The sequence below is a fragment of the Chenopodium quinoa genome, unplaced genomic scaffold (assembly GCF_001683475.1).
Source record: "Chenopodium quinoa cultivar QQ74 unplaced genomic scaffold, ASM168347v1, whole genome shotgun sequence".
NCBI classification, from domain to species: domain Eukaryota; kingdom Viridiplantae; phylum Streptophyta; class Magnoliopsida; order Caryophyllales; family Amaranthaceae; genus Chenopodium; species Chenopodium quinoa.
In genome coordinates, this window is record NW_018744072.1 from 2,217,775 (window position 1) to 2,229,832 (window position 12,058).

Consider the following 12,058-nt stretch of genomic DNA (forward strand, 5'->3'; position numbering starts at 1 on the left):
AAAAAAAAGAGAGAGAGAAGGATTCTATTGTTTGGATAGTACATTAAGAAGGTGAGGGAAAAGGAGGCGAGGGGAATGGAAGGAAATTGACAAAATTGTGTCCTTCGATATTAAAGAAATTAATCTCTCCAAAATTGGAGAGATTTGGAAAGAAAATGGTAACAATCCTCACATAAGTTCTGCGTCATCTCTTTTCCTTGCCTCTATTCTCACCTCCTTTCCCCTGCTTCTTTGCCTAATTTTCACCCCTTTTTACTTTCTCTCTTCTTTCCCCTGCTTCAAATTTCCCTCCCGTTCCCTCCTATTCTCCATCATCCAAACAATGGAATTAAAATTTTTCCTCCGTCCCCTCCCCTTCTCTCCCTTCCTCTTCACTTCCTTTCCTTTTTAATTTGTTATCCAAACACACTGTGATGAATTAATTATCCTTTTTTCCAACTTTTGCACGAGTTAGGTGTGTTTTTAGTTATTGATTAGTGCTGATCTTATGTTCTCTGATGATTTGGCACTTTGGCAGGGATCTGGGTTATGAAGTCCGTTCGAAACTTCACAAATGTTGATGACAAGGTTAGCTAACAAGCTGCACTGCTATGTGCTTATGAATTTAGTCAAGCATCTTTGTTTTGGTTCTTAAGATTATATATTGAATATGTCTGCAATAGCATATGTCTGAGATCCCTTTGTAATGTTCAAGTTCTCTTAAAGCTGAAAACAATAATGCAATCACCATTTTTGTGCTTCAATGTAGTTATAGCTTTGACTTAATATATGAATGCCATGTACCTATTGTCCTATACGAAGTATAACACGGAGTTTAGCAACCATATTTCACTCAATCATCAAGTTAGGCTCGAGTATGGAATTTTCGAATTCTACGGATAATTGCCAGCACCAGCGAATAATGTTTGAAAAATGCAAAATATTAGCAAACAAATTTCACTCAATCATCAAATTAGGCTCGAAAAATCACATAAAATTCATCTCACTTAAGAATATCAAGGTAAATTAATAACAGCGCGCAGCAAAATTCTAGCAACAAAATCGATCAATAATCTTTCGTAACTTAAGTAATTATAATTAATAGCTCAATAATCCACCTTAGAAGAACCCTAAATTGAACGCTGACAATGAAATTAATAACAACAGTGTGAAATTAAACCCCAGAGTATAAAATTGATACACTTAACCCAAAAAAATGGAGAAATATTTTACCTCGGAAAATGCTTCAACGCCTTCAATGCAGTGGCGTCACCAGGATTTTCGAAGTGTGGGTTCGAAACTTCGGAAATTTGAAATCGTAATTAACAAAGGAATAAAAATATAATAATTAAATATTCAGTACATAAATGAATGAATGAATGATAAATTCAATAATCAATTTGACAATATCAAATTATCAATGAAATAGAATATCAGAAATAATCAAATAATAAATCAGTATAAATTAAATAGAAATTATACTATTATACGGCATTACGGCTCAAATACTCATTACTCAAATATACGGTCACAACTCACAAGCAGTCAAGCAAAACTTCAATTTCTGGAGGATTTTTCCCCAAATCGGCTAATCAAAACCACTGCTCAGTTTTTAATCAGCTAACCATATTTAAAAAATCATTTGGGACTAATAAATTATGAAGACTAATTAAAACTATCGTAATTAAAGATTTACAGTCAATTAGTAAACGAAATCCAGAAGGCAGAAAACGAAATAGCATATGAAATCCAGAAGGCAGAAAACGAAATAGCATATGAAATTCAACAATGTAACAAAAAAAAATCCCCAAATTAAGAACTTGAGAAGTAAATTAGCAAATTATACCCAATCTTCACTAAACCAGCAATATTTCAAATTCATGTAAATCAAATTTCTCAATGCTAATATACAATTATTACTATTTAGGATAAAATCTTACCTGAATTCATAAAAACTTGCTCTGATTAGTTAAATGATCAACAAGAGAGGCTTAGCTAAGAGGAAGATGAAGGAGTACCAGTCATTAAAGCTTCTTCGAGATTCCGACTCTCGAATCGCTTCGGAACAACATACTTGCTAGTCTCAGCAACCAAATCAGCCACAACTGCAATATCAAAGCACATAAACATACATAAAATCAATCAAACTAGAAAACCTAGAAAATTCCAGACAAAAAGAGGAAAAATCAATCGAAACTCGTTGAATTATAAACAAATAAATTCATATTTAACCTCGTTGGGAGACATAATTTGTAATGTATATTAGCATATGAATTTCAAGTATTCTACGATTTAGCAAAAAAAATCCCCAAATTGAGAAGTAAACTACATTTGCAAAAAAAAAAATCCCCAAATTCACTTACCTACACGGTCGTGACGGTGTGACCGGTGGGTCTGCTGACTCTGCTCCGCTGCGGGGATGCGAGGTTGCGGCCGTGTTCTGTTGCGCCGGCGCGCCGCTGCCGGAACTCTGGAAGACGGGAAGAGAAGGAGGAAGAAGTTAGGGTTTTGCAATTTGGGGGAATGAGGATGAGGAAAGCTTCGAACTTTTGAGGAAAACAGGGAAACAAAATTAAAAAAACAAAAAGTGTGAGTTATGGGTTTTGAACCCACAAACTCTTGCGTGATGGGAGGTAAAAATAACCTTTGGGATACAGCTTTACTTGTAACCAAATAATACGCAAATATTCTATTTAACCCTATTTTGAATTTATTTTTTTTTTAAAAAAAAGTTTTTATATTTTTTCAAAAAATCAGTGGGTTCAATGAACCCACTTAAACCCACATTGGCTCCACCACTACTTCAATGGATGATAGAAAGCTCGGAAGCCGCTTCAATGGAGGAGAGAGAAAGAGGGGTGAAGCGTAAAAGAGCTCCAAGGGGGAAAATTGCAATTAGGAAATATAAGAAAATTAAGTTTATCTTAGACAAAAATGTATATTTAAAAAAAATTAATTAGACGAAGACAAAAATAGTTAATACTATGTAGAGTATTTTTTTAAAGAAAAAATGAAAATTAATAATCACACATTCACACATTTAGCTTTTCTGCTCAAAAGAATCCCACTTATTTGAAATCTAGAAATAATCTCACTTTTCACCCCCATCTGCTCAAAACGAGCCTTTAACTGATTTGTCAAATTAATAAAACCTGTTTAAGAAGGTGACTTAACACGTGTCACCTTCTTATTGATTTTCGTTTTTTAATAATTTTTTTTAAAAAAAAGGATAATTAAAAAAAATTAAAAACCCTTTCCCACTTCCTCGATTCCTTCCCTTGCAGGACCACCAAACACACAGCCCCTGCTCCACTAGCTACCAATTCGCTTTAACAGCCACAAAAACATCCATCAGCTCACGCACGGCCGTATCCCCACAATCACCTAACACCGCAACCCCAGAATCTTTAGCGACCTCCACATTGCCACCACAACACAAACCGCAGCCCACGCCAATTACCTGACCAGCCCACAACAACAACAGCTTCGCAGCCACTAGCCACACCAATCACTCCCTTACCCTCATCACAAAACCACCATTGCCGCCCAACAGTAGTTGATGATGATGCCAATTTTCGATGATGATTCAATGATGAAGATGATGGATTTTGATGGTGTTTGAAGCAACAGATCAAAAAAAAAATTAAAAAAAAAAGTAAAAAGATAAATAAATTAACCCTGTTAAATAGGTTATAGGTTAAAAGACTCGTTCTGAGCAGATATGGGTCAAAGGTGAAATTGTTTTCGGATTTCGAAAATGTGGGATTGTTTTGAGTAGAAAAGCCAAAAATGGAATTACTAATTTCTAATTTTCCTTTTTTAAAAATTATATTTGTTAATTTTATTACTTGTACATCGTACAAAAACTTCAAGTTATTAAATTAAATCATTAAAAATGGCACTTGATTGTTTTAAAAAAAAAAAAAATGGCACTTGATTACGTAATAACTTTTTTTTGTTTACCTTTGTGATAATTTGGAGTTTCCTTAGGCAATATAATGTCAATCGCCAATAAAAATAAGTAACAACATACTATGTGCTTTGTGAAGATGTCAAAAACTTATTTGCCCGACCCCATTCATTCGAAAGTAACATGATCTCAATTTAGACATACTATTGCTATTATACTCCGTATAAAATAAAATGTTAATGAGTAAGTTGTTGGATTTATCTTAGGTTGGTAAAAGTAATCTCAACTTTTGTCCGTTCACTCAAAATAATCCCAACTATAGATTATGTTTAAATAATCCGAACTTTGGGGCTCATTTGCTTTTAACGGTCCCAATCGGTCACCTAACCTATTATACCAGGTTAAAGGACATGTGGCACTACGTTATTGGTTGAAAGTTAAAAATTTTTTTAAAAAAAGTTAAAATTAAAAAATCTAAAAAACAATTTTTTTTTTTTTGAAATCTCTCTCCTCCCTTGCTCTCGTCAGCCACTTGCCGTTCACCGCAGCCACCCAAAGCTAACCCCCGTCACAACCTGCCAGCCCCGACCAACTTTTGTCACCTTTCCCTTTCCTCCAACCATCCCTCAACCACCCGCAGCCATGAAAAATTGCCTCGTAACCACCCCCAAAACAACCACACTAACCAACCCACAAACCCAATCGTTGAATCCCACGCAAAAAAGGGTGGGGTTGGGTCTTGCCGAAGACAACAGGGATGGAGGGTTGGGGTAGCGTAGCGTTGGGTTTGCGACGGCAACAGGGATGGGGGTATGGGAGGGGAAGGGAGAGGGTGGTTTTCGGGGCTGGGGGTGGGAATCAAAGGGTGATTCGGGGAGGGAGGGTCGATTTCGCTGAGTATGTGGTGGGGAAGGGGGGATTCCAGTGGTGGGGGATGAGGAGAAGGGCTGCCGGTGTTAGGAAATATGTTCCTACTAGAACAAATTCTAGAACTATGAAATTGATAAATAAATTACAATGTAATATAATACTAATTACACGAACAAACCAAACACCAACAAGTTTAGAAAGCAAAAATTACAGAGAATCAAACCAAACTACAAGTATGAAGAACTATACTTGCCTTACTCCAAACCAAATAAACAACCAAGAACACGAGAGTACCATAGACCACGTGAGTCTTCAACACTTGATACTCGTCTAAGGCGTGTAAACACTTTCCTAAAGCATTAATTTCCCCCACAACGGTGCTTGGGTTGAACTAGAAATATGCTTTGAGATACAATAGATGAACACTATACTCTAAGCACAAAGATGTGTAGAAAGATGATCAAATTCTCAATTATAAACTTAATTGATGGAGTATTTCAAGAAGAGAGTGCAAGTTTCTTAGTGAAATTGTGAAGAAGAGAGAATTCTTAGAGAGGAAATCAGAGAGGATAAATTTAATTATTTGCAATCATTCTTTTAATTTCGCAATAAAAAGAAAACGAAACCGCAATTGCCCGGAGGAGCGGGCACTCCACCATGAGGAGCGGGCGCTCCTCAAGTTGGAGCGGGCGCTCCTCAAGTTGGAGCGGGCGCTCCTCAAGTCGGAGCGGGCGCTCCTCACAAAAGTTGCGAAATTTCACAAGAAGGCAGTGAGGGGCGCGGTATAGGCGCGACTAGCAGCGCGGGCGCGCCACCAGGACGCGTGGGCGTGCCACCAGACGCGCGGTTGCGCCAACCTCATCCTTCCAAATTGCCAATTTCCAAAGAGGTACGCGGTTTAGGCGCGCTCTCTGCGCGGCCGCGCCTACCTTGCGCGGGCGCTCTTCATGGTTCGCGAGCGCGCGCAACCATCAACACTCTAAATATCTAACACCCGGAGGGTGGGGGATGGGAAGGGGGCTGTTGGAAAATAGGGAACGGTGGTGATGGTGGGGTTGTCGTGGGTGGGGATGGATGGGCTGGCTAGTTTTTTGTTTTTTTTGCTTTTTTGGTTTTTGTTTTTAAAATTTTTGTTTTTTTTAACCAACCATGTGGTGACACGTGTATCTTAAACAAAAAAAATAAAAAATTCTTATCTCTTTAACAGGTTACCGGTCACTTGGGATTGTTAACGCGAATGACCCTCAAAGTTCGGATTATTTAAAAATAATCCATAGTTGGAATTATTTTGAGCGAACGGGTTACCAATTTTTCCTTTATCTTAATGCATAGTATTGTATTATAAAGTTTTTATAAATTTTTATTTTAAATAATAGCAATAAAAGGTTCATAAAAAAAAAATTCAAGTGTATCAATTATTCAAGGATAGAACAAGTATGAAATTGTACATGCGACTTTATGAGTATTGGAAATGAAGGATAATTCAGATGGTGAGCTTCCCTCCTGGTTACAAGGGATCCTGAGATCGAAGTCTCAGGATAGTTTGACGGAGAGGAATAAACATTAAGACTAATTCGACAACATAGTACACAACAACTTTTGTTTTATATTTTTGTATACTTGATTAAATAAAATGTAGTAAAAGTTATGAGAAATATCAAAGTCAAACTATTACGAGTATGAATATTCTAGAGAGAGTATTTGGAATGTACACATGAGGCGAAGTTATTAATAAGATTTCATTTGGCTATATTTTATTTATTTATACATTAGTGTAAAAGTAAGGTCAAAACTTAGTCAATCCCGCACAATTAATCTAACCAATCCAAACTAGACAATATTGATCGTTATTAAAATCAGACCAAAACACCTAATTTCAGGCGAAAAGAACAAATCATACATTCATGTTGACAACTATTCTTTTTTTTTTTTTTGGAAAATTTTCATTGTATTATTGACATTAATCAATGGTAGCCAAAACGTTTTCTAATTATCATTGGTAGCCTTGAACTTGTAAAATTTATCAAACGCGATATTAATGATGGTTTTTCATGAAAAATGTAGTTTAATCTAGCATTTTGTAATCAAATTGAAAATGGCTCTAAAAATAAAAGAAATTGACTATTATTATTGGTAACCTGGCCTATACTTTTGACTATTTGGTTAAATTTTTTGTTTAATCTAACATTAATTAATCATGGTTAAACCACTTACTCCGATCTTCATCCTCAACCTCCCCTTCTCTAACTTTTAAACCATTCCATAGCCAAAATTTCCCCTTACTCGTTGCCCCTACCACCTCACCACTGCAGGGCACCAACATATTAATAAATAATATAAGGTGCTTTTAATGTAAGCAAAAATAATTTAAATTTAGTAATTATCAAGTGGAAAAAAAAATGGTTTTAGAGTGACAGTCAGAATATTTTAATCATCTACACAGATAAAATAAAATAACATAGATAACCATAAAATGTCTTCTAATGGGAAATATAATATGCAATAAGCCAACAAGTAATATTTACTTCTAAAAGTGAAGTCTTGACAACAAGTCTTTTATAAAGAGCATAAAATTCTAGGTTTAATACTAATGAAATCATCAAAACAATAGACAAAATTGTTCAAAAACAATTTTTATTAGATAATGCTAAAACTTGTGCAAATCTCAACCAAATGTGGCCTATCCCTTGTTACCATTAGTGAAAATCATAGCCTTGCGCCTTAGCTGTTGATTTGAAGCAAGCACAATTAAAAAATAATGAAGGATTGCACCGAAAAAAAAAAAAAAAAAAGTCTTAATAAAATCAGGCTAATTTTACTCTAATTAGCCAAGTATGAAAATTTATCCTCCAATTAATTATGATCTCGAAGGATTTGGGTTAGACGAGAAAAAATAAATCGAGTGAAAAAGGGTCACATCTTATTAGGTCAATGTGGCAAGTTAATAATGGGCCGAATTAAAAAAATATCGCAAGAATTATGTTTATGTTACCTATTTTTATTTTCTACAAGTATTAAATTGGCAAACATTCTCTAGCCATGTATTGACCGTGACTAATAGGGCCATGTCCGAACCTTGTAACCTTAGCTCAAACCATCTACAGATATATTCATTGGGTTACTCTACTCAATAACTAGATATAATCACAATCATCCTAATTTGATAAAGTGAATCATAGTGGTATATCTAAAAGATTGTCAACATAAAATTGAGATATGGTTAATAATAATAATAAAAAAAAAACAAATTGAGATAGAGATCATCCGATCACCAGATTAAATCATTTTTCATAACATAATAAACTATAACCATTCATTTCTATTGACTAATGTATACCGTTGATATGGTTTAGTTTTTATTTTATTTAAAAAAAAAATTGAACAAAAAAAAAATTAAAAAATTATCACATTCTTATCTTCTTTTTAGTTTCTTCTTTGTTTATTCAGTTTATTTTTCCCTTTACTTCTCTTTAATCTTTCTTCTTTGTTTCCATTGTTCTGGATACATATTGCAAGAAATTCAAGCAACTCTATTTGAATGTCTGATCTAATGCCATAGCACTATGCGCAAAAAGCAATTAAGCAAATAGAAAAACAGACTGGTAGTGGATCCACAATAGCATTGTGGCGATTTTGTCATCCCATCGCAACTCGCAAGATGCGTAGCACATACTCAGGAAACGAGAAATTAATCTAAACTCAAAAAATGGAACTTGGCAATTGCCAATTTCTAATTAATTGTTATTACTTGAAATCACTTTCCAAACTCCCAAGTATCTAGCCTGAAATAAATTCATAAAAAGTTAAAGACATATAGAGTAAATCAAAGGGTGCATTCAAGGAAAAAAAATACTGTGAAGATGACAATAATGGTTGGATAGCCAATTATAATCAGTATGCATGGATCATGAACAAAGATTGAAGAGAAGCAAGGGGGAAAAATACTGAGTAAATAAAGAAGAAGCAAAAACTGATAACAACATGATATTTTTTTTAATTCCTTTTGTCGGTCAATTTTTTAAAAATAAAATAAACACAAAACATATCAACAATTCACATTAATCAATAAAAATAACGTTGTAATTAGATTTAATACAATGACTACAATTTTATTGTGGCTATTTAAAAACTATCCTCTTCTCCAAAATTACATGACAATATGAAATCCAATTCGTTCATTCTCCTTAAAATGTAAATTTGCAAGATTTTGATACATACCAACAAAAAATTATCACTCATATTTGAAATAGTACTATTGAATTATTAATTTTTTCCATGTATCACAAATCTTGAAATAAATAATAATACACCTAAACCTAATTTAAAAAAAAAAAATTAAATTAGCATTCATTAGGCTCAAAGGTAACTAAGGAATAAACAAGATTAAACCCAATACGTATCCCTTCTTGTTGTACATTCCCAATTATAGACATTGATGCTGTTGTTGGTGCAAATGCTAAGCAAAACGTCCCTTCTGTATCCACCGGAATCACATAATTTTTCGCCGGCAACGCCAAACTCTTTCCACCGGCAAAGTGAAACTCCACTGCCGGAACCTCTACACTTTCTTGTCCTCTAAGGTTATAACATGTATCAAATATTGCCACCTCGTCTGCCGTTGGTAGATGACTAGTCCCCTTACGAAACTCATCTCGTAACAACTCGTACACCCGTGATTCCAACCGTGTCACGGCTGTTCCGGTGTCGATGATCACCCCACCGCTCCCGTCCTTGTCTATTACAAATGACCTAGTAGGGATTGACAATGTTGTACCTCCTACGCTTAGTCCCGTGAGCCCGAGGTAGTAGAATGTTTCTGCAGTAGGGTTTCTTAGTAGTGGTGCTGTGATTAGGGTTGGATCAGCTGGAAGTATTGATGCATTGGTGTTGAAGTTTAGGGAGGAGGTTGAGTTAGATTCGCGGTCTACGAGACAGTAGGAGAACGACGTCGCGTTTATTTGAGAGGGTAATGACAATGATCCTCCGCCAAGCCCGAGTAGCCCGGCTGCCCCGGTGAAGTACCCGTCGTTGTTGTGGCCACACCCGATTGCGATGTCGTGGATGGTGTCTCCACCGTCGAAAGTTATGGTCTCGGTTATGAAGTCGCCCGTGGTGTAGGACCCGTCACCGTAAGATACCTCGTAGATGCAACTCCCCGCACGACACTCGGATTCGTCTAGCGCGTTGCATGTTGTGGAGTTGCATGGGAGGGATCCAAATGAGGTGGATTGGGTTGGGTCAAAGATCGGGTCCGGTTGGGTGAAACATTGAGTACAAGGTTGGCATTGTACCCAACTTAAGTCACTTCCCGTGTCAATTATCACATATGCTTCACGTGGTGGATTTCCAATCCCCACACGACTAAAGTACTCCCCACTCCCTCGGCTTACACCCGAGACAATGGGGGCTCTTAGATTTTGTTCAGCTGCAAGACTAACTCGTGTATGGATCGAGCCAACTCGAATTGTGTCATGAGCTAATCGAGTTAAAAGGAGAAATTTGTAGTTGTCATGTTTATTTTGGTACATTGGATGACGTGAGTGTAACTTTAAACTAAAAGAAGAGTTATTAGTGCTTTGAAAATGTTGCACATTAGACAATTTATAGGAATTTGGAGCTATTTTTTGAAGAGAACTTTTGACATCTAAAGTAGTAGTTTTGGACCCAAAAAGTGAAAAATCCCTACAAGAAGTTAATATTGGTAATGAAAAAATAATAAAGATTGCCAAAAGAGCAAAAATACATGAATTAGGAGATATTTTAGCCATTAAGAAAAATTGGAGTGAAATAGGAAGGAGTAAGGTGAGAGTTTTAAAGGACTGTTGTCCGACAATAATTGAAATTAAGACATAATTAAGGAGGAGCTTTAGATGATCATATATAAAGATGTATAGGTAATAAGCTGCTACAACAAATTAGAAGACCAGGATTATAGTACCCCCAACAACTTTTGTATAACATGCTACTATCATTTATTTTGAATTTTATTTGTATAATTTCATGATTTTGTGACATTTTTTTGTCGATTTTGTGTTTGGATATGAAGATGAAAGGTTGATATAATGTACGTTTTAGTTTTTTGCTCATATCATATTATGGGATTTCTAACGTGTCACTGGCACACAATAACACTTAAAAAAAATATCTTTCAATAAATTTATTTACTCCGTAAAAGTAAAAGAAAAAAAAAAACGATTCACACTTAATTAAATTAATCTAAAAATGAGAAAGTTTTTAAATTTCATATTTAAATAATATTTAATGCAAAATAAGATCAGACATATATCATCAAGAAACAATAGATCAGCAGATGCTGAGATGCATAATAAGTCTCTAGTGCTATGTGGCCACATCCGAGGCAAAGTAAGCAGCTACTAATATCCAAAATGGAGGTAGTGAGGTGATAAGTCATTATGTACTTAATATCTCTTTATATTACTATTTTTGGTATAATTTTATAGGCTTTTATAGAAAAGTGTGTGAATAATAATCATTAAAACATAGTTTGTGTTTCGGATGAAAACAATCGAATCTCGGAAGATCCTTTTATCTTGAGGGAACTTGGTCTCGGTCCGAACGACGCCGGAGCCGAGGGTTTCCTGCACAACAAATACACGTAAACTAGCCTCGGGGGGGACGCCGAGGAAGGCCCCTCCGATGCTTAAGTCAGTATATTAGAGAGAGAAAGCTGTGCAAGAGTTTAGTTGCTTGAGGCTTTATTGTCTTTTTCTTACCAAGAATTGACCAAATTGTTGGCTTTTATACCTTGGCTAATGAAGGAGGCGGATTGGGCCCGGAAATCAGTTGGGCTGGGCCAAGCTGATTGGGCCGTTGACTGACCTTGACATGGCTTTGAGGATGTTGATTTTTGACTTTAGCATGTTTGGAGAGTTGAACCTTTGCCTTGGGCTTTTAATTGGATCATTCAGTGACCAGGCCCAATTGGACTAAATTGGACCCAAACAACTTGCCCCCCAGACCCGATTTGGAAGGATGACGGGTCGGGTTTGATTTAACCAGAAAAGGAGGGAAGTGAATGATTTGCTGATCCAAAAATGTGAATTTAAACCGTAATTAACCCATGATTAATGAGATAACAACAGTTAATGTGGATGATTGCGGAAGTTGGACGGGTAATGGGCGATTTAACTGCAAGGTCGTGTGTTTAACGGCTACTTAGTGGGGTGCTTGAGAGAAATTGAAACGCAGACTCCTTGAATTCCCATTTCTGGAGATATAAATAGAGGCGCGTCTTCTCTCCCCACTCACTCATCAACACAAACCCAGAATTCTCAAGAA

At 35.9% G+C, this 12,058-nt stretch overlaps 1 protein-coding gene across 1 annotated transcript; it reads right to left on the reverse strand.

Moving 5' to 3' along the window:
* Positions 1-8,987: 8,987 nt before the first annotated feature.
* Positions 8,988-10,922, reverse strand: LOC110691322 (protein ASPARTIC PROTEASE IN GUARD CELL 1-like). Its single transcript, XM_021868242.1, has one exon. The coding sequence runs from the start codon at positions 10,525-10,527 to the stop codon at positions 9,100-9,102; it is 1,428 nt and encodes a 475-aa protein (XP_021723934.1). The 5' UTR covers positions 10,528-10,922; the 3' UTR covers positions 8,988-9,099.
* Between the last annotated feature and the right edge of the window lie 1,136 nt (positions 10,923-12,058).

Coding starts and splice junctions, on each gene's coding strand:
- LOC110691322 (XM_021868242.1), bottom strand. CDS start 10,527: ATGGCTAAAATATCTCCTAATTCATGTATTTTTGCTCTTTTGGCAATC.